Source organism: Ovis canadensis, chromosome 8 (assembly GCF_042477335.2).
Source record: "Ovis canadensis isolate MfBH-ARS-UI-01 breed Bighorn chromosome 8, ARS-UI_OviCan_v2, whole genome shotgun sequence".
NCBI classification, from domain to species: Eukaryota; Metazoa; Chordata; class Mammalia; order Artiodactyla; family Bovidae; genus Ovis; species Ovis canadensis.
In genome coordinates, this window is record NC_091252.1 from 38,856,734 (window position 1) to 38,880,884 (window position 24,151).

General features: G+C 42.3%; 1 protein-coding gene across 1 annotated transcript in view; it reads right to left on the reverse strand.

Moving 5' to 3' along the window:
- Positions 1-24,151, reverse strand: part of LOC138444753 (uncharacterized) — a 193,241-nt gene that overhangs the window by 19,603 nt on the left and 149,487 nt on the right. The window contains exons 36-38 of the mRNA XM_069598139.1: positions 23,359-23,497; positions 22,073-22,193; positions 6,589-6,698 (exon numbers count right to left, since the gene is read on the reverse strand). Coding sequence (XP_069454240.1) covers positions 6,589-6,698; positions 22,073-22,193; positions 23,359-23,497 — 370 coding nt within the window. The remainder of the gene's footprint in view (positions 1-6,588; positions 6,699-22,072; positions 22,194-23,358; positions 23,498-24,151) is intronic.

Here is a 24,151-nt window from a genome sequence, read left to right on the forward strand (position 1 = left end):
ACGTGCTTCTCTCAGCACAGTCCTTCCATGAGGTCTCGGAGCAAATTGCTTCTCAAAAGTTGCTCTGCAACTCATCCTGCCTTCCTTGGTCACTAAGAGCTCAGTGTCAAAGCGCAGCACCAAGGGCCCTCAGCTGCCAACTTCCCCTCCAAGGCAGGCCCCTGGGTTCCATAAGAGCCAGAGTGATGACCGTTGGCCTGGTGCCCTCCAGGTGTCACCAACACTTAAACCTGAACTGCATCGGATGGCATCGGCTGGAAAAGCATCACAGCGTCCCATGGATTCTTCTGCAGACCCAGCCCGGGTGAAGGATGGCAGGTGCCAGGCCTTGTTATGGCCAAAGTCCCTACTGGAACAAACTGCTTCTGTAACTGCGCTTCTCATAGCAATCCATCTAACATCAGGCACACACACAGTGTTTTGATGATATTTCGAAAACCTACCTCTGCTGACAAAATGCTTCAATGACTTCCCACTGACTGTGGGATGAAATCCAAACTCATAAGGCTTACACACAAGGCCATTCAGCATCTGGCCCTGCTTACTTTTACAACGTCCTCCTCTGAACTCTGCTAGAACCCCCTTCCTAGACTGTTCCCTTCCCTCCCCTGCCCTTTTTCATCTGGCCAATCCTGATTTATGCTTTATAACTTGGCTCAAACAATATCTCCTCCAGGAATTCCTCCCGGACTACTTCCCATCCCTCCTCCCGCTAGCTAGGTTGTGTTTCCCTTTCTCTAAGCTAACACAGCACCCTATTTGTGCCTTTATCAAAGTGCCTAATGTGAAGTACCTTTTCTGGATATCACTGGTTCACCTAAGTTTTTCTATGAGTTCTTTTAGGGCAAGGACTGTGCTCTTTACATTTGTATCTATAATAAACTGCTTGAGAAAAAAGGAGATCCATAAACACTTGCTGAATGAGGGAATGACTTTCAGTATATGAATGAAAATGGTTCTGAAATCCACAAAATAGACTATTTCAGTTCTGATTTCCAAAAAAAAGGTCAGTCTCTAACTTCAGGCCAGTGTGTTTGGCATAAAATTTGGCCAATATATTAGAACTGATTGTGAAAGTCTGGTGTTCTAGAATTTGGAGAAGGAAGCAAAAATCACGAGATACTAACATGGGTTCAAGAATAGTCAGATCAGATTAATCTTTTCCCTGAGGAAATACAGCAGATGCAGTGTATCTGGGTTTCGGCAGGACATCTGAGAAGGTTTCTCATGATGTCCTTTTGGACAAATGGAGAACATGAACTGAGTGACAGGACAATCAAATGAGCTTCTGGTCAGTGCAAGACTGTGCCCAAAGCAACTGTTCAGTGTGGAGGGGACCCAGAGTGGGTAGCACTGCCTTGGGACCCATCTGTCATACCTTGTTATTAGAAACTTCAATGAGGATACTGAGGGTAAGCTGCTGTGAACCCGGGAGGGTGACAGAGTATGCTAGATGATAAATCCAGATTTTTAAAGATTTCAAGAGGTTCAAAGAGTGAACCAGGCTGAAAAAGGACAAGACTAGTAATGTGGCAGCATCAGGATGCCTGAAGGCCTTGTGTGGGCTTCAGGTGGCTATTAGCCTAATGAGTCACCTATGACAAAATCCAGCACACTCATGGGTGCTAATCAAAGCACAGCACCCAGGACAAGGACACTCTAGGCTGGTCAGGCAGCCATGAAATTAGAGGAGCCTGACCAGGAGGGTGGGGCACTCCTATAGACAGATTGTAGGAAAGGAGGCTGGTGTAGTCTGAAGGAAGGAAGGAAGGTGGGCCTTGGATTTTCCTTGCACACTAGTGTGGTCTGCTCTGCACAGGGGCACCCAGGCCAGGTGACCATGATGCCTCCTTCATTTCCACGTCTGTGTCCCTGATATAGGCTGCACTGCCCAGAGGAAGGGGTAACAATTTGTTACCCGCCACCCAGAGAAACACCTGTTTGGGTGTGTCCTCCTGAAGCCCATCCCACTTATAATTTTACAGAAGATTCACACGTGCTAGCAACGGCACCAACTGAGCTTCTCTGACTGACTTGCCCTCAGATATTTAAAGGCTTGTTGTGATGGGTTAGAACCATGATTTGTGGTGTCCCAAGGACAAGAACTAGGATCCATGGTGGAGATGGTGGGGAGGCCAAATTCAGCTCAGTAAGAGCTGCCAGAAACAGGAGCTGCCAGGAATGGGCGGTGGGGGGTGACACTGAAAGAGAATGGACTCCCTGACACTACAGATGATCCAGAAGAGTCTTGAGGCCCACCAGGCACAGATTTTGGAGAGACCTAACATCCTGGACAATCGTCAGCTGGTACCAGCCTCATCAGTGCACCCTGAGTTTCAGCTGTGCCTGATGTGGGCTTGCCCTGTTTATTAACACCCATATTTCTTCCTAGAAGATCCTGTCTTCAATGTTGGGGTGAAGTATATAGGTAAAGGACAAGCAGATCTTAAGCCACAAACTTTTTTTTTGCTTTTGTCATGGTAAAATATACATGAGATTTGCCGTTTTAGCCATTTTTTAGTGTACAGTTCAGTGGCATTGAATACATTCACACCGTTGTGTGATCAATCTCTAGAACTCTTTTCATGTTGCAAAACTGAAACCCTATACATTGATAAATACCATTCTACTTTCTGTCTCTTTTAATCTGACTACATTAGATATCTCGCATAAATGGAATCACACAGCATTTACGTTTCTGTGATTGACTTATTTCACTTAATAGAATGTTTTCCATGATGAAGCATGTGTAAGAATTTCCTTTCCTTTTAAGGAAAGTCATAAAATTTTTTGATTCAACCATTTTTCTGCACATATCCCACTCCGTATCTCTCATTGAGAACCAGTGACCTGCAGAGACCCAGGAGGAAACACTTTACTCCCTCATCAGAATACATAGTATTACACTGGGTATAATGGAAAGCTTAAAACAAATACATTTAAGTCACATGTGAATTCTGAGGAAGCATGTGCCTCTAACCAACCTTGTGAATTCTCTACTTACAAGTAAGAACTAAAATGCTTATTATAAAATTATGGAGAATATTTGAAGAGCTTCAGTTCAGTTCAGTCGCTCAGTTGTGTCCAACTCTTTGCAACCCCATGAATCGCAGCACACCAGGCCTCCCTGTTCATCACCAACTCCCAGAGTTCACCCAAATTCATGCCCATCGAGTCGGTGATGCCATCCAGCCATCTCATCCTCTGTAGTCCCCCTTCTCCTCCTGCCACCAATCCCTCCCAGCATCAGGGTCTTTTCCCATGAGTCAACTCTTTGCATGAGGTGGCCAAAGTATCAAAGTTTCAGCTTCAGGATCAGTCCTTCCAATGAACACCCAGGACTGATCTCCTTTAGGATGGACTGGTTGGATCTCCTTGCAGTCCAAGGGACTCTCAAGAGTCTGCTCCAACACCACAGTTCAAAAGCATCAATTCTTTGGCGCTCAGCTTTCTTCACAGTCCAACTCTCACATCCATATATGACCACAGGAAAAACCATAGCCTTAACTAGACGGACCTTTGTTGGCAAAGTAATATCTCTGATTTTCAACATGCTATCTAGGTTGGTCATAACTTTCCTTCCAAGGAGTAAGCGTCTTTTAATTTCATGGCTGCAATCAGCATCTGCAGTGATTTTGGAGCCCCCCAAAATAAAGTCTGACACTGCTTCCCCTGTTTCCCCATCTAATTCCCATGAAGTGATGGGACCAGATGCCATGATCTTCATTTTCTGAATGTTGAGCTTTAAGCCAACATTTTCACTCTCCTCTTTCACTTTCATCAAGAGGCTCTTTAGCTCCTCTTCACTTTCTGCCATAAGGGTGGTGTCATATGCCTATCTGAGGTTATTGATATTTCTCCCGGCAATCTTGATTCCAGCTTGTGCTTCTTCCAGCCCAGTGTTTCTCATGATGTACTCTGCATAGAAGTTAAATAAGCAGGGTGACAACATACAGCCTTGACATACTCCTTTTCCTATTTGGAACCAGTCTGTTGTTCCATGTCCAGTTCTAACTGTTGCTTCCTGACCTGCATATAGGTTTCTCAAGAGGCCGGTCAGGTGGTCTGGTATTCCCATCTCTTTCAGAATTCTCCACAGTTTGTTGTGATCCACACACTCAAAGGCTTTGGCATAGTCAATAAAGCAGAAATAGATGTTTTTCTGGAAATCTCCTGCTTTTTCAATGATCCAGTGGATGTTGGCAATTTGATCTCTGGTTCCTCTGCCTTTCCTAAAATCAGCTTGAACATCTGGAAGTTCACGGTTCACGTATTGCTGAAGCCTGGCTTGGAGAATTGTGAGCACTGTTTTTCTAGTGTGTGAGATGAGTGCATTTTTGTGGTAGTTTGAGCATTCTTTGGCATTGCCTTTCTTTGGGATTGGAATGAAAACTGACCTTTTCCAGTCCTGTGGCCACTGCTGAGTTTTCCAAATTTGCTGGCATATTGAGTGCAGCACTTTCACAGCATCCTCTTTCAGGATTTGAAATAGCTCAACTGGAATTCCAATAGCTCCACTGGCTTTGTTTGTAGTGATGCTTCCTAAGGCTCACTTGACTTTGCATTCCAGGATGTCTGGCTCTAGGTGAGTGATCACACCATCGTGATTATCTGGGTCATGAAGATCATTTTTGTACAGTTCTTCTGTGTATTCTTGCCACCTCTTCTTAATATCTTCTGCTTCTGTTAGGTCCATACCATTTTTGTCCTTTATCGAGCCCATTTTGCATGAAATGTTCCCTTGGTATCTCTAATTTTCTTGAAGAGATCTCTAGTCATTCCCATTCTGGTGTTTTCCTCTATTTCTTTGCATTGATTGCTGAGGAAGGCTTTCTTATCTCTCCTTGCTATTCTTTGGAACTCTGCATTCAAATGGGAATATCTTACCTTTTCTCCTTTGTTTTTCACTTCTCTTCTTTTCACAGCTATTTGTAAGGCCTCCCCAGACAGCCATTTTGCTTTTTGCATTTCTTTTCCATGGGGATGGGCTTGATCCCTGTCTCCTGTACAATGTCATGAACCTCCGTCCATAGTTCATCAGTCACTCCGTCTATCAGATCTAGTCCCTAAAATCTATTACTCACTTCCACTGTGTAATCATAAGGGATTTGATTTAGGTCATACCTGAATGGTCTAGTGGTTTTCCCTACTTTCTTCAACTGAAGTCTGAATTTGGCAATAAGGAGTTCATAATCTGAGCCACAGTCAGCTCCCGGTCTTGTTTCTGCTGACCGTATGGAGCTTCTCCATCTTCGGCTGCGAAGAATATGATCAATCTGATTTCAGTATTGACCTTCTGGTGATGTCCATGTATAGAGTCTTCTCGTGTTGTTGGAAGAGGGTGTTTGCTATGACCAGTGTGTTCGCTGGGCAAAACTCTATTAGCCTTTGCCCTGCTTTATTCCGTACTCCAAGGTCAAATTTGCCTGTTACTCCAGGTGTTTCCTGACTTCCTACTTTTGCATTCCAGTCCCCTGTAATGAAAAGGACATCTTTTTGGGGTGTTAGTTCTAAAAGGTCTTGTAGGTCTTCATAGAACCGTTCAACTTCAGCTTCTTTAGCGTTACTGGTTGGGGCATAGGCTTGGATTACCATGATATTGAATGGTTTGCCTTGGAAATGAACAGAGATCATTCTGTCATTTTTGAGATTGCATCCAAGTACTGCATTTTGGACTCTTTTGCTTACCATGATGGCTACTCCATTTCTTCTGAGGGATTCCTGCCCACAGTAGTAGATATAATGGCCATAAATGTGGAGAAAATGTTTCAAAAAACTAAGCACATTTTGCTAAGGCAGGGTTTAAAAATGATTGAATTTCAAAGGAAACTAGATTCATAGCTACTTACTGCACTTTGGTGTAATTTGTTAAAGATCCTAAAAACTGTTATGGCCAAATATCTACATATATACTCCTATCCTGCCCTTTCAATAGATTCTTTTGATTTAGATTAGAAAGGTACTTTCTGTCAATAATAAACAGGTCAAAACTCCAAGGACTATATGTATGGCTGTTCTATGTATTAACTGTATATTATTGTTATATATGTATTATATAGAGTTGTTATGAATTCAAATACCAATAAATACATACAAATTACTGATACTGGCTTCCTTTGGGAGAGGAAACTGGAGATGATGGAGTGGAGGATGCATGAAAATGTTACCTTTTGGAGCTGTTGTTTTTTTCATACTGTTCATTTAAACATGTTTTCTAGGTAGTGTTTTCATAGGCTATTTTGTTTTTTTCTTAAATTTTTTATACTAAAAAAATCAACAACAGGAAATGTTGCTAAAAATAACTCATCCATAAATAAGCTCCAAGGTTATGTTAAAAATTGGCCAAATTGGAAATTAGCCAACATGCATATTATAATTACTCTCCCATCTTAGTTAAAAATCAGTCTTTTTCCAAAATTAAAATGGTAACATGTGATTTCTACTCTGAGTTCAGGCTCAGTTCTCATATCTTCACTTTAGGGGAGTAAGGGAAGCATTAGGAGATATATTGAAAAGAAAGTCTTTCTCATTTGGGTTTAAAAAAAAAAAGCAAACGACACTCTATAATGACTAATTTTCACCTCATACCTCTAATCCACCATCCTGGTAATTCTCCAATAATCTCTGTACAAAATTTTCAACTATTTGCGGTCTGATAATTGAAAAGTTTTCTTCCATGACTTGGTGTTTCCAAAGGTCTAGGGAAAGAAACAACCAATAATAGTATCAGGAAACATTGAGCAACTATTAATAGTTACAAGCTGGCGACTGTCCAAGACACAACACAAGGTGTCATTTCCAAATACACAAAAAGTAACAGGTGAGGGAGGGGAGGTGGTGGCTGAGGATACAGGATCCTCCAGAACATGGGAATAAGGATGATCTCTAACAAGATTCCTAAGAAAAGATTTGGAAAACACCTCTGAAGCCCAGTGGACAATATTTTGTTACCATAATTGTTGACCTTATATGACATCTGTTTCCATAAATTCCCTACATGTAACTGAACAATTATTTTGATCTAACACAACTATCAGAAATAAATGTAGAGCTATTATATTTATCTATTTAAGTGTTACAAATTCAAATAAGTTGAATACAGAGTTAATTTTAAAAGGTCAGGAAATTCAAAAGAAAGAAGAAAGAGTCACAGATTAGAAATGTAGAAAGCTGCAGAATATGAACTTTAGCTCCTGTACTGAAGCAGCAAGGCTGACACACATGTGATAAGTGAAAAAGTGAAAGTCGCTCAGTTGTGTCTGACTCTTTGCAACCCCATGGACTATATAGTCCATGAAATTCTCCAGGCCAGAATACTGGAGTGGGTAGCCTTTCCCTTCTCCAGGGGAATCTTTCCAACCCAGGAATCAAACCCAGGTCTTCTGCATTGCAGGTGGATTCTTTACCAGCCAAGCCATGAAGGAAGGATGTGATAAGGCATATACATAATTATTGAGTAGCATTGTTTAGGACATCAAAAACTTAGAAACTACACACAAACCATGGTATATCCTTCCAATGGGATAGTATGCAACTGTAAAAACAGAGAGGAATTTCTCCATGTACTAATGTGAAAAGAATATTCATAGATTGTTAAGTGGAAAATGCAAGGTGTAGAACAGTGGATATAAAATCCTATCTTTTATAAGAAAGATACAGTAAATACAATTAAGGGAGAGGCCATCCCCTCAAGCCTATACAAGGTCATTGCTCCAAAAATTTGGCTTTCTCTGATATCATCATTTCTCCTGTTTCCCTGGATCCTTCACAACAGCACCCATTATTTCTTCAACCTCATAAAAATCTTCCACTTGACCCCATTTCCCATATCAGCCTTTGCTTCATTCCTTTGCTCCTTTTTCAGCAAAACTCTCAAAAAGAGATGTCTACACTTACTGTCTGTGACTTCTTTCAAAATCCTTCTTAGACCCGCTCACCCAGCTGTTACCTTCACCATTCCACTGAAAGTGATTCTGTCATAAATATCAGTGACCTCAACATGGCTAAAACCAGTGTTTTTACTTGACTTCCAGTAACATTTCACACAGTTTTCCACTTCCTCTTGCTTGAGAAACTTTCACCACCAAACGTTGGGGGACCACTCTGTCCTAGTTTTCCTCTACCTCACTGTTTCTTGTAGGCTCCTTTTTCTGGTTCTCCTTCTACCCGCCAGCCCCACCCAGCTCTTAACATTAAAGTGTCCTAGGACTCGGCCCTTGGTTTGCCTTTATTTTTTTTCTATCTATACTCATCCCCTTGACTATTTCATCTAGTATCATGGCTATCTATATGCTGACAACTCTCAAATTTAGATCAAATGCCCACTTGGCATCTCTTCTTGCATGGCTGAAAGGCATTTCAAACTTCACTTGTGTATAATTAAGCTTCTGATCTTCCCTCCCTAATTTGCCATCTCAGCAGATGGCAATTCAGTTTTCCCAAATGCTCAGGTCAAAAATTTTGGAGCCATCATGGACTCTTCCCTTTTCTCCAAACCCTATACCCAATCCATCAATGACTTCAAAAATATGCCCAGAATCTTACCACTTAATACTTCTACTGCTCCTAACTTTGTTTGATTCACCATCTTCTCTTGCTTGGATTCATAATGCAATAGCCTCAAAACCAACCTCTCCCTTCTTCAGCCTTTTCTTTCCAACACAGCAGCCAGAGAAATTCTATTCAAAAATAAGTCAGATCATGCCACTCAAATTCTGGGACAGGCTCCCCATCACATTCAGAGTAAACACTGAAGTCCTCACGAGAACCTACATGATATTGCCCTTTCATCTTTCCTCTCTGACATCCCCTACTGCTCTCCTTCACTCTCTCCACTGCAGCTACACTTGGGTCTTTGCTGTTCCATAAACATGACAGGTATGCTCTGCTTCAGGGCTTTGTATGGGTTGTCTTTCTGTCTGCAATGCTCTTCCTCCAGATACCTGCACAGCTAACTCCTTTACCTTCTTCAATTTGGCTCAAAATGTCACTTTCTCAGTAAAGTCTATCCTGACCTCCCTATTTAAAATGACAATGTGTCCCCTCAAACCACCACACCACCATCCTCCTCACTCCACTATTTTCTTATTTCTTATGTGCCTTGATTATTGTCTGTCTATCCCCTACAAGATGATAAATTCCATGAGAATAAGGATTTTTGCTCCATGAACTTTATTCAGTTAGGATGTACAACAGTCCTCCCTTATTCATGGTTTTGCTTTCTGCAGTTTTAGTTGCCTGTGGTCAACTGCAGTCTGCAAATACTAGATGGAAAACTGCAGAAATAAACAACTCATACATTTTAAATTGAGCACTGTTTTGAGTATCACAGTGAAATCTTGTGCCATTCAGCTATGTTCTGCCCCACCTGGGATCCCCAACCACTAACATAGTCTTCTCCTGGCATCAAAGCATGGACATCACAACGGCTGTATGATCTAGGATCACCCAAAGCAGATGATCCCCCTTCTGACCTATCATCGAAGCTCAATGGAAGCCTGAAGAGTGCTAAATCACAGTGCCGACGTCACTTTCTCTCGTCACATGGGCATTTCATCATTTCATATCATTACACAAAGAAGGGTGAGAACGGTACACTATTTTGGGAGTGACTACATTCATATAGCTTTTATTACAATATATTGTAATTTTTCAATTTTATTATTACGACTTCCCTGGTGGCTCAGACGGCAAAGTGTCTGCCTACAATGCAGGAGACCTTAATTTCTTATTGTGCTAAACTTACAAATTAAACTTTATCACAGGTATGTATGTATAGAAAAAACATAGCATACTATATATATATACATATATATAGTAAAGACCCTATATTTACTGTAGTACAAATATGTATATATATTGGAGCAGGCAATGGCAACCATGGGCTCAGATGGTAAAGAATCCGCCTGCAATGTGGGAGACCTGGGTTCAATCCCTGGATTGGGAAGATCCCCTGGAGGAGGGAATGGCAACCCACTCCAGTATTCTGGCCTGGAGAATTTCATGGATAGAGGAACCTGGCAGGCTACAGTCCATGTGGTTGCAAAGAGCTGGATATGACTAACTTTCACTTCACTTGATTGTTAATTTCTTACTGTGTTTAACTTATAAATTGAACTTTATCATAGGTATGTATGTATATAAAAAATATACACTATGTTTACTATAGTATACTATGTTTACTATAGTATACAATGTATTGGAGCAGGCAATGGCAACCCACTCCTGTATTCTTGCCTGGAGAATGCTATGGACAGAGAGGAGCCTGGTGGGCTACAGTCCATGAGGTCACAGAGAGTCGGGCATGACTGAAGCAACTGAGTATACATACGTGTGTGTATGTCTAGGGTTTGGTACCATCCCCAGTTTCAGGCATCCTCTAGGGGTGTTCGAACATGTTCTCCACAGAAAAGGGGGGACTACTATATGCCCAAAACAGTGCTTAAAATATATAGCCTAGAAAAAAGCAGGTGCTTAGGAAATAGGTTGGAGAAGGAAATGGCAACCCACTCTAGTGTTCTTGCCTGGAGAATCCCAGGGACAAGGGAGCCTGGTGGGCTGCCGTCTATGGGGTCGCACAGAGTCAGACACGACTGAAGTGACTTAGCAGTAGCAGGAAATCGATATTGAATAAAAGGATGAATTAGTATATGTATAAAAAGCACTGAAAGGATACATTAAAAACTGAAAAAGATGATTATGTAGCGGTGGCAATGAACCTTCTAAATATATGTTTTGTGTCATTTTGAGTTTTGAACCAAGTGAATGCATTATCTGTTAAAAAAAATAAAATCAAGTTAAATATATGACAGTGCTGCAACAGTGAAGTATGTCAACACTCTAACTTCCATGTGGGAGAGCAAAGGTACCTATGCACAGCAATTATGCTGGATGGGGCCTATTTCCTGGTGCATGGTGCCAGGAGAGTCATTTTTAAAAAAATTAAGGTATAATTAACCTACCACATTGTGTTAGTTCCAGGTTCAAATAGGGATTCCATATTTCTATAGATCATAAAATGATCACCACCATAAGTCTAGTTACGGTCACCATACACACTTATTACAATATTATGAACTGTATTCCCTATGCTGTATATTTCATCCCTGTGACTCATTTATTTTTGCAACTGGAAGCTTGTACCTCTTAAGTTCCCTCACCTATTCTCTCCTCTTCTCACTCCAGGGGAGTCTTGAAACTAAGAGAGACCTATGGCGTCAGAGGTAGGAGCCAAGCCCCGTTTCTCCACTCCCTTTTCTGTTGGGGGTGGGACTGGCCCTCAGCAAGTGCACCCACAGGGCCTCTCCCTGCCTCCGGCTATTTCTAATTTTAGATGGGATTTCCTACTCATACTTCCATTTTTCTGACAGGAGACTCAGTACACACAAGAGAAAGCATCCAGCAAAATCCTCCCAGAAATGTGATATGACAGAGTAGGAGCCTCTGGACCTTACATTTACTATTATTTATTGGGGGTCCTGGTTTTCAAAATGGGATTCCACATTTCTTCTACAATTGGCTACTTTCCATCATAAACAAATAAATCTGATTTTGTTTTCTTTAGGATAATGAAAGTAAATAAGACATATTGCCATTCTCCTAATATAGATGAAGTAGGAAATCCAAAAGAATTAATGTTGTGACTAGAAGTTCATGCTTCTAAGCAGTTTAAGACTCTCACAAATCTAAACTTTGATAGGGCAGAGCTCATGTATGCTTCAGAAATTCTCAGATAAGTGTGTATAGGGTTTTTCTTCCAGAGTACTCTCCTGGCAGGTCACTGGCTCACAGATAAGCCTGGCGAGTGGCTACACACTTCTAGTTTGGAGACCTTCCCCTGCCAAATTCCTACAAAGCTGGTTTGGGGTTTAGCTATGGGCTTAGCTGAGGGAGCAACCCCATGTCCAAGGACTGGCAGCTGTGCAGGTGCAGGAGGGCCGAGAGGAGCTACTGCACGTTCAAGGTCAGGAGGGGCGACTTGTCCAAGATAAGGAGCAGTGGCTGCACTTTGCTGGAACAGCTGTGAAGAGATACCCCACGTCCAAGGTAAGAGAAACCCAAGTAAGATGGAAGGTGTTGTGAGAGAGCATCAGAGGGCAGACACACTGAAAACATAATCACAGAAAACTAGCTAATCTGATCACACAGACCACAGCCTTGTCTAACTCAATGAAACTAAGGCGTGCCCTGTGGGGCCACCCAAAACGGATGGGTCATGGTGGAGAGGTCTGACAGAATGTGGTCCACTGGAGAAGGGAATGGCAAACCATTTCAGTATTCTTGCCTTGAGAACCCCATGAATAGTATGAAAAGACAAAATGATAGGATACTGAAAGAGGAACTCCCCAGCTCGGTAAGTGCCCGATATGCTACTGGAGATAAGTGGAGAAATAACACCACAAAGAATGAAGGGATGGAGCCTAAGCAAAAATAATACCCAGTTGTGGATGTGACTGGTGATGGAAGAAAGATCTGATGCTGTAAAGAGCAATATTGCATCAATTCAGTTTAGTTCAGTTCAGTCGCTCAGTCGTGTCCAACTCTTTGCAACCCCATGAATCGCAGCACGCCAGGCCTCCCTGTTCATCACCAGCTCCCGGAGTTCACCCAAATTCATGCCCATCGAGTCGGTGATGCCATCCAGCCATCTCATCCTCGGTCGTCCCCTTCTCCTCCTGCCCCCAATCCCTCCCAGCATCAGACTCCTTTCCAATGAGTCAACTCTTTGCATGAGGTGGCCAAAGTACTGGAGTTTCAGTGTTAGCATCATTCCTTCCAAAGAAATCCCAGGGCTGATCTCCTTCAGAATGGACTGGTTGGATCTCCTTGCAGTCCAAGGGACTCTCAAGAGTCTTCTCCAACACCACGGTTCAAAAGCATCAATTCTTCGGCACTCAGCCTTCTTCACAGTCCAACTCTCACATCCATACATGACCACAGGAAAAACCATAGCCTTGACTAGACGGACCTTAGTCGGCAAAGTAACGTGTCTGCTTTTGAATATACTATCTAGGTGGGTCATACTTTTCTTCTAAGGAGTAAGCGTCTTTTAATCTCATGGCTGCAATCACCATCTACAGTGATTTTGGAGCCCCCCAAAATAAAGTCTGACACTGTTTCCACTGTTTCCCCATCTATTTCCCATGAAGTGATAGGACCAGATGCCATGATCTTCGTTTTCTGAATGTTGAGCTTTAAGCCAACTTTTTCCCTCTCCTCTTTCACTTTCATCAAGAGGCTTTTTAGCTCCTCTTCACTTTCTGCCATAAGGGTGGTGTCATCTGCATATCTGAGGTTATTGATATTTCTCCCGGCAATCTTGATTCCAGCTTGTGTTTCTTCCAGTCAAGCGTCTCTCATGATGTACTCTGCATAGAAGTTAAATAAGCAGGGTGACAATATACAGACTTGACCTTTTCCTTTTCCTATTTGGAACCAGTCTGTTGTTCCATGTCCAGTTCTAACTGTTGCTTCCTGACCTGCATACAGATTTCTCAGGAGTCAGGTTAGGTGGTCTGGTATTCCCATTTCTTTCAGAATTTTCCACAGTTTATTGTGATCCACACAGTCAAAGGTTTTAGGAACCTGGAATGTTAGGTCCATGAATCAAGGCAAATTGGAAGTGGTCAAACAGGAGATGGCAAGAGTGAATGTCGACATTCTAGGAATCAGTAAACTAAAATGGACTGGAATGGGTGAATTTAACTCAGAGGACCATTATATCTACTACTGTGGGCAGGAATCCCTTAGAAGAAATGGAGCAGCCATCATGGTATACAAAAGAGTCCAAAATGCAGTACTTCGATGTAATCTCAAAAATGACAGAATGATCTCTGTTTGTTTCCAAGGCAAACCATTCAATATCACAGTAATCCAAGGCTATGCCCCAACCAGTAATGCTAAAGAAGCTGAAGTTGAACGGTTCTATGAAGACCTACAAGACCTTTTAGAACTAATACCCCAAAAAGATGTCCTTTTCATTACAGGGGACTGGAATGCAAAAGTAGGAAGTCAGGAAACACCTGGAGTAACAGGCAAATTTGACCTTGGAGTACGGAATAAAGCAGGGCAAAGGCTAATAGAGTTTTGCCAAGAGAACGCACTGGTCATAGCAAACACCCTCTTCCAACAACACAAGAGAAGACTCTACACATGGACATCACCAGAAGGTCAACACTGAAATCAGATTGATCACATTCTTCGCAGCCGAAGATGGAGAAGCTCCATACAGTCAGCAGAAACAAGACCGGGAGCTGACTGTGGCTCAGATTATGAACTCCTTATTGCCAAATTCAGACTTCAGTTGAAGAAAGTAGGGAAAACCACTAGACCATTCAGGTATGACCTAAATCAAATCCCTTATGATTACACAGTGGAAGTGAGTAATAGATTTAAGGGACTAGATCTGATAGACAGAGTGGCTGATGAACTATGGACGGAGGTTCGTGACACTGTACAGGAGACAGGGATCAAGATAATCCCCATGGAAAAGAAATGCAAAAAGCAAAATGGCTGTCTGAGGAGGTCTTACAAATAGCTGTGAAAAGAAGAGAAGTGAAAAACAAAGGAGAAAAGGTAAGATATTCCCATTTGAATGCAGAGTTCCAAAGAATAGCAAGGAGAGATAAGAAAGCCTTCCTCAGCAATCAATGCAAAGAAATAGAGGAAAACACCAGAATGGGAATGACTAGAGATTGCTTCAAGAAAATTAGAGATACCAAGGGAACATTTCATGCAAAGATGGGCTCGATAAAGGACAAAAATGGTATGGACCTAACAGAAGCAGAAGATATTAAGAAGAGGTGGCAAGAATACACAGAAGAACTGTACAAAAACGATCTTCATGACCCAGATAATCACGATGGTGTGATCACTCACCTAGAGCCAGACATCCTGGAATGCAAAGTCAAGTGGGCCTTAGGAAGCATCACTATGAACAAAGCTAGTGGAGCTACTGGAATTCCAGTTGAGCTATTTCAAATCCCGAAAGAGGATGCTGTGAAAGTGCTGCACTCAATATGCCAGCAAATTTGGAAAACTCAGCAGTGGCCACAGGACCAGAAAAGGTCAGTTTTCATTCCAATCCCAAAGAAAGGCAATGCCAAAGAATGCTCAAACTACCACAAAATTGCACTCATCTCACACGCTAGAAAAGTAATGCTCAAAATTCTCTAAGCCAGGCTTCAGCAATACGTGAACCGTGAACTTCCAGATGTTCAAGCTGATTTTAGAAAAGGCAGAAGAACCAGAGATCAAATTGCCAACATCCACTGGATCACTGAAAAAGCAAGAGATTTCCAGAAAAGCATCTATTTCTGTTCTACTGACTATGCCAAAGCCTTTGAGTGTGTGGATCACAATAAACTGTGGAGAATTCTGAAAGAGATGGGAATACCAGACCACCTGACCTGCCTCTTGAGAAACCTATATGCAGGTCAGGAAGCAACAGTTAGAACTGGACATGGAACAACAGACTGGTTCTAAATAGGAAAAGGAGTATGTCAAGGCTGTATGTTTTCACCCTGCTTATTTAACTTCTATGCAGAGTACATCATGAGAAACACTGGGCTGGAAGAAGCACAAGCTGGAATCAAGATTGCCAGGAGAAATATCAGTCACCTCAGATATGCAGATGACACCACCCTTATGGCAGAAAGTGAGGAGGAACTAAAAAGCCTCTTCATGAGAGTGAAAGAGGAGCGAAAAAGTTGGGTTAAAGCTCAACATTCAGAAAACTAAGATCATGGCATCCGGTCCCATCGCTTCATGGGAAATAGATGGGGAAACAGTGGAAACAGACTGTATTTTGGGAGGCTCCAAAATCACTGCAGATGGTGATTGCAGCCGTGAAATTAAAAGACTCTTACTCCAAGGAAAGTATGACCAACCTAGATAGTATATTCCAAAGCAGATACATTACTTTCCTGACTAAGTTCCGTCTAGTCAAGGCTATGGTTTTTCCTGTGGTCATGTATGGATGTGAGAGTTGGACTGTGAAGAAAGCTGAGCTCTGAAGAATTGATGCTTTTGAACCGTGGTATTGGAGAAGACTTTTGAGAGTCCCTTGGACTGCAAGGAGATCCAACCAGTCCATTCTAAAGGAGATCAGCCCTGGGATTTCTTTGGAAGGAATGATGCTAAAGCTGAAACTCCAGTACTTTGGCCACCTCATGCAAAGAGTTGACTCATTGGAAAAGACTGTGATGCTGGGAGGGATTGGGGGCAGGAGGAGAAGGGGACGACAGAGGATGAGATGGTTGGATGGCATCACTGCCTCAATGGACATGAGTTTGGGCAAACTCTGGGAGTTGGTGATGAACAGGGAGGCCTGGTGTGCTGCAATTCATGGGGTCGCAAAGAGTCAGACACGACTGAGCGACTGAACTGAACTGTATATCTGAGGGGGAAACATTCCATTTATTAAAGGTTTGAAAAATCTTTCCAGCACGCTTCTTCCTCCTGAGTTCAGGTTCCGGCATGCATCTACATCTGTGTGCAGGAGTCAGGGGAAGTCAGGGTGAGTAGAATTCATCCAAGAGATGCACTTCCTGGCCAGGTGGTGTCCGTGGTCTCCATATGTGTTTTATTTTTGGTGTGTGTGTGGTATGGCTTCTCTAAGAAGAAAGGTGGACGTGGGAGGGAGATAGCATACTGGGGGTTCAGTTAGGGCTTTTTCTTCCCTTTCACTCTGTTCTCAGGTCATCTGACTGACGGAAACTTTGACTTCCTGGTGGCAAAACCACTTCCCCTCTCTTCTCTGAGCACCCCACCTGCCCCACCCCCATATGGCCCCCTTCCTCTAGGAAGGGCACCTTGATTTGGCAGCACTTCACTTCTCTAATCCCTGGAGAAGGAAATGGCAACCCACTCCAGTATTCTTGCCTGGAGAATCCCTTGCACAGAGAAGCCTGATGGGCTACAGTCTAAGGGGTCGCAAAGAGCCAGGCATGACTAAGCACACAGTACAGCACTTCTCTAACGCCACCACAGACTCACTGTGCCTGAGCAGCCCCTGGCTCCTACGCCAACGCAGAACTGAAGGCACACAAGCGCCAACAATCACGGTTGTCTTCTTGACCAGTAGGGTGGTGGTGGTGGGGAGCAGGTAGGTTGAAAGCCTTATTGCTTCAAGCATATGTGTGAATTCTGTGCTCCTTTGCGTCTCAAAATGCTGCCCAGAACACTAGTTCTTTGAGTTGACGAAAGATATTCCCAAGGTTCTGGGTCATATAAATTCAAAGAACATTTCATGCTCTCTCTGAAGATTCACAATACACAGTAGGACAGTAAAGGCTCTGAGAAGGTCTGGAGTAAGGGGACCTTTCTAACATTATTTACTCTCAGTTTCCCAAACACTTTTAAAAAGCTAATAAAACCCTTACCTGCTTCCCTAACCCCTGCAAGTAGAAATCCTCCTGTCCAAGGCAATCAAGAGTAAGAGTTGGCTGGTCAATCATAAAAAGTCTGTTAAACTAGAGAATGCTTTAAAAATGACATGCACTATCTAAAATTTTTTAAATTAAAAATTCACAAGTATACAAACATTTGTCAGTCTTCTAACACAGACTCTAGGCTTTTTCTTTGTATGCACCCACTCACTGGAATTCTGTACCATAAATCATAATACAAGTGTGTGGTCTACAATTGTGTGTGTGTGTGTTTTGCTTTCTTTTTATGGAGATAAATTTTAAAGACCATGAAACAACCCAAATGCCTGATGCTTTGTTTTTTTAAAGAAGTTTTAGGTTCACAGAATAACTGGACAGTTCAGAGTTCCCACAAATCCCCTGCATCCTCACATAAAACACACAGCCTCCCTAACTATCAACATCCCATACCGATGGGTACACTTGCTACAACTGATGAATCTACATTGATACATCATTGTCATCCAAAGTCCACAGTGTACATTATGGTTCGCTCTTGTGAAACTATGGATTTGACAGATGTATAATAGCAGGTAGCCACTATTGTAGTGTCATACAGAATAGTTTCATGGCCCTAAGAATCCTCTGTGCTGTGTTTATTCCTTCTTCTCTCCTCTCTCAACTGCTATTGACCACTGACTTTGTACTGGCTCCATAATTTTGTCTCTTCTTGAATGTCTCATGGTTGGAATCACACAATATGTAGTCTTTTCAAGTTGACTTCTTTCACTTAATAATATGCATTTAAGTTTTCTTCATGTCTTTTCATGATTTGATAACTCATTTCTTTTTACTGTTTAGTAATATTCCATTGACTAGACATACCACAGTTTATTTCAATTGAGTTTTTATAGAACAGATCTTTCTTTTTATACTATTTCATTACTTTACATAATAATTAAATTACTCAAACACAATGACAAGTAAAACTGGCACAAACAGGTTTGGAGCAAACAATGATCAGTGATGCTAGGTAAACATATGCAACCCAAAGGCTGTAATTAGTGAGCACCTTGCTGGCTTGTATTACCAAGAAAGATTCAGGTAATCCCTGAGTCTGTGGTTGGGAGAACTACTGCATTAACATGTTGAGGAGTTAGTACTCTAGGGCACACTGCTGGGGAAATGCTGACTCGGCCCATGTTCTCCCAGATGTTTTGATTGTGCTTCTTTCAAGAAAAGCACTTTTGTTGACTCACCTTTAACATATGTCTGTTTATGTATTCATAACTATATCCAGTACTATCACTGGCTAATATTGCAAAACATGCTGTACATAGGGTGAGATTCACCAACAGTGAGAGTGAATCTCAATCCACACTCCCAATAGTTTCTTTGACTTAACAAAAAATTTTGTCTGACTTCTTCAATGTGATTAGTTTATCTTTTTAAACCTCATAATGTGATTGAAGATAAGCATGTACTAGGATTAAAACTGTCAACTCTATTATTTCTTATTATTCTCTTGAGGACTGCCTCCCCATGGTCATGTTAGGACACCTTACTATAGAGTGTAACATGGATTTCTTATGTGCAGACTTAATCTATTTAGAAATTCTAGTATTTTCTTTCCCCATCCCTGGGCTATATGTCTCTACTCTGGAGACTGCTGGTCTTATAACTGCTCCGAGAAATTGAGAAAGTCAATTAAAAGTTACTTCAATGCCAAAACGTCAAAGATGGGGGATGCAGAGCCTCTTTGAATCAGTGGAGCCTATCTCTCTGTTAAGCAAGCCCTGAGGCTGAGCGAGGATGCCTGGGGCTGCTTTTGATTGCTCTCAGGGGGAGCACAGACTACCAAGAACTAGGTATGGCTGTGACATTTTTCAGATGCTCTCAGACAAACTGGAAGCTCATTCAGAAGCTTATAAAAAGATTAAGTTCCACGACAAGGTGTGGAGGAGGGAAGTAAACAGGAGAAATATTCAAGCCTGTGATGTCCCCTGTTCTCAATACTCTCCATTTCCAGCTCCCTCTGGAGAAACCCCTAGCCCCAAGCTAACCTTGACCACAAAGCGTGATCACTGCATGAAGAAGCAGGCCCTGTTGGAAGCCCCAACTCACTATGGCTGCTTCCTACTGCTGAGATGAGCAATAGGTGAGTGAGATTTCCAAGGTTTTACCATCCTCCTCTTCTGTGAGACCCAGCCCACAGAGGTCTCAGGAAGATGAAGTCGAAGAATATAAAAGCACCCCTGGTACACAGTGGGGACTCCCTCACTTGTACTGGGGGACACTCAGCAGAGGAGGAGACCCAGGCCTTCACACCAAAGCAAGCTGAACAAACCCCAAACCAGCAATAACAAAACACTCTCACTACTGCTGTTTATTTTTAAAATCTTATGAGTACAGAATCTGAACAAAACTTTAGAATTGGCCAGTATATTCTAGCCAGAGTTTGGTAATATCAACCTTACCACCATTAAAGATAACTCTACCCCTCCCCTTTGCCTGACTCCCACAAGCTCCTTACTGAAGGCCCTTTCGAAGCACAGCTGATGAGCACCCTGCACAAGGCAACACACAACACAGCCGCAAAGCAAAGACACTTCCTCCCCCGGGCCCCCACCTGGCCACCTCATAAGAACCACGGCCATAATCATGCAGATGGCTGCACCTGCTGTATGCTTGCGGATTTTCTCCAAGAACTCAGAAGGAAGCTGCCTAGATGTAGCAAACAGCAAAAACAACAGAGGCTTTGTGTCTTGTTAAATGCTCTGTAACTGGAGCTCAATCACACTGGGCTCTCTGGCTCTCAGAGATACTCAGTTAGTGGGCTTCCCCTCTTGCTGCACAGTTCCTCAAAGTCCTGCTTGCAGAATCCAGTTACTTGAAGCACTGATGAAACCACAGTGTCTTAGTGAGGACAGAGGTTATTAATTAACATTACAATGTCTGTGGACCTTGTCTCAAAAGGAAACCGTAATTAGTTTTGTCAGTCAGACAGTTCTCCTTAGCTCAAAGACCAGGGATTTTCCCACAGAATTAGTAGGAGTTAGGAACAGGCACTGTAGTTCAGAGAGGACCAGTCACACAATCTATGGTGCCCCATGAAAAATAAAAATTCAGGCTTGTTCCAAACACAGGAAAAAGGTGTTTAGCACCATTAAGGTACTAAAATATAAAGTATTTTTCTTTCTTCTGCGGTCTCTCTCTTGACCTGTCATGGTGTTTTTGTTTTAATGTTGAACTCTCGGGCTTGGGGATGCTGGCAGGGCAAATGCAACCTTCATAGCCATCAGGGCCCCTGCCCCGTGATCGGGGCATGAATACACATGGTCTACCAGCTACTGGACCGAGGCTTCATGCCCTAGCGAGGGGCAAAGAAGTTAAGCCAGGTATCTCTTCTTCCCACTGGCCCATTGCTCCTATCCACCATGGATGGGCAACCCCAAGGGTACTGCATCCTCTGCCCTGGGATATTCTAGGTACACAGGGATGGGCAGGCAAGCTCACTTTCACTAAGTCGCTCATCAAACACACCACAGTGCTGTCAGTATGGAGTCCCTGAGATGCTGCCAGGCACACATGCCCCACACATGCCCTCACATGCTCAGGCCCCCACTGCTGTGGGGAGTGGCAGCAACTGCTGGATGGGGATGGTGAGGGGGAGGTTAGTGATGCCTGGGGTGGCAGAGAGCAGAGGATTGGCCAGAGAACTCCTCCTGGCAAGGTGGGGAGGCAGCAGGAGGTGGGACTGTGAGCCCAGGCACCAAGCCTTTGGTGCCTATTCCATTGGTTCACTGGACACCACTGACAGAATACAAATTCTAGGTTGAAATAAAGCATGTCAAGATGGCACCAATAGAGCGTTAAACCCCATGTGCCCCTGTGGGAGTCCTATGAGAATGCACAGGTCACTTGCCCAAGAAGTCCTCCTGACTTTGGACCTCAGATGAAAGGAAACAATTTTGATTGCCTTCCCACCCCAAGTATGTGTATTTCTAAGACAGATATACATATATATATATATATATATATATATATATATATATATATATATATATAAGAAAAAGCTTCATGTATTTCCTCCATTTCAACTTTATTCTTTATTTCAGTTAGGAGTTAATCAGAAGAGACTGAAGTTTACAGATGTTCTCTATTTAAAAGCCTGCTAAGTGATATTCTTTAAAACATGAAAAGTACTCCTTTCTGAGCACAGGTAACTATATTCAATATTTAGTAACAAACTACAGTGGAAAACAATCTGATAAAGAATATACGTAACTGAATCACCAGATACAGACACAACATTGCAAATCAACTATACTTCAATAAAAATTTTTTAAAAGTACTTATTTGAACTCCCCTGGTGGCCCAGGGGTGAAGAATCTGCCTGCCAATGCAGGAGACAAGGGTTTGATGCCTCATCCAAGAAGATCCCACACACTGTGGAGCCACTGAGCCTGTGAGCCACAACCACTGAGCTCTCACTCTGGAGCCTACAAGCCGAGACCACTAGAACTCCCGCAGCAATGAAAACCCAGGGAAGCCAAAAATAATGTAAATAAATAACTTTTAGATACTATTTTCTAGGCATTGCAGTGTTTTTGTTTTTCCATGAATGTGGATAGATACATGGATTGCTTTTATAATTAAAAAAAATAATTAAAATGTTATTTTCTAAAGTAATAAACATACTTTACCTGTAGGGAGAGTATGCTGCTCCTTGGACTTTTCTGATACAACCAGTGTTATCTCTCTGTTAACTTTCCTTAATACCTCCTGGATCATATGAATTTCAAGATTTTCCAGAAGTTTCTGAAGCTAGAATAAGCAGTTTGAGAGTCACTCTTCACTATTAGTTTATACTTCAGGCTCCTAAATTCTTATATAAGGGCCTTGGGCTGGGTCCTGTCCTTTAGCTACTCTCTACTGAGGAAGAAGAAAGGTTTCTTTTTTTGAGGTTCCCAAGTGGGGTAGAGGCATCTTTTTGGAGACAAATGTCTCTTCTTCCTGGCTCATATCTCAATTGATAAAATACAACTCTTTTTTACCAGGTTCTGCTAAATTGCAAAGTGCTCAGTGTGTGAAGTGACTTCTTATGTTTTGGAGTCTCTAAATACGGCCAGGAATTTCATGACCTGTTTTATAAAAAGCGTGAAGGTCTGAAACTCAATTTAGATACCAAGGAGGATTTCACAAGAAGATATTAATCCATACACGACCAAGAGAAAACTCTGTTCCAATACCCATGAGCCCTTACTCTACCCTTTATGCTTGCAAAGCCCATGTTTCTCCCTGTCAGAGAACCCCTGGTGCTAGAGAGGAAACAGAGTTCAAAAGGGTAAGCAATGGTCATGAGACTGGGGTGTGTATGGAGAAGGGACAGTGCTGAGTTCTCCTGGATGCTTAATGGCCATGTATCTCTGTACTTACACCCACGCAGCTAGAGTCTTTGTTCCCTGTGACAATAAGCACAGCCAGGGACAGCCTGTGTCCCAGGACCAAAGGGAACAAACACTTGGAAAAACAACCCCTCCACACACCATCAACACACACCAAACAGACGAGTACATAAATTGTGTTGTCTTATTCTCAGAAAAACAATCGCAGAAGCTATTTTAAATATTCTATTTCTGTGAGCGTGTGTTGGGGTGAGATGATACTTGTGTGCTGAACTTTATGTTTAAGATGCTAGTGGTTATGTTTTCTGTTGTCTTTTTTGTGGTGGTGCACTTTAATTTGAGGAAAATAAGAATATGAAAACCTAGAATTACAGAACTGAGACACTAAGGTTAGCTATTTGCTTAATCAAGGCCCCACATACCTTTAAACACTTAAGCTTCCTTAGAGTCTGTTCAACAATTTACAAACCCTCAATTTACACTTAACTTCTAGAAGAAAAACACCACTTGGGTATAGCCGTAGGTTTACATGCTAATGCCATAAAGCAGATTTTCAAGCCAAGTTCAAAATAGCTTCTACATACCTGTTGAGTTTTTATTTCAATTTCTGAAGCTCCTTTTGGGGGAAGAATAGACTGACTAGTTATTAAAATTTCTTCAAATTCATCTTCCTTCCCCATCCGCCTAGCTATAGCTTTCATGCTGGGGTAGAGAATATCAGCTCTATTAAAGAAGAGCAACAGAAATTAGCAAACAAACATTTTTTTTCTCTTTTAGATTTTCTGACAATTCTTTTCACTCATGTTCTGTTTCCTGTCATCATGCGTAAACCTCCCAACTTGTCATAGATACTCACATCGACATCTAAATTCACCATAGTTGCCACTCCCTTAGTCAATATTAAATCCCAAGGCCTTTTCTCATTGGCACATTTAATTTCTTTCTTCTTTAAAATATTGACATGTCTTCTCATTCTCTATTTACCAGGAAAGGTGACTATCATAACTCATAAGATAGACAATTTGGATTAGGCCACCAAAGTGGGGGTTAGGGTCCTCAGTGCGGTCTAGCATGCCAGGTGGGTGCTTAGTGAATGCTTGTTTGGTAACAGACACATGGCAGAGGCCACCTGCCTTTCCTGCCAGCTAAGGCATCCCAGCCAGCTCTTGAAGCTGAAAAAACAACATGGGCCACAGACTGAACTGCACCATACTGTACCCCGGCTGTGACACTGAAGCTCTCAGAGAGTCATTAGACATAAGTCCAACGTGGCAGAGAGTGGGGAGGAGATCACAGCCGCGGCACTCCCTACTCAATACTCGCTGGGATCCTACGAGCTAAAATGCTTAGAGTCAGTATTGAAGGGACACTTCAGAA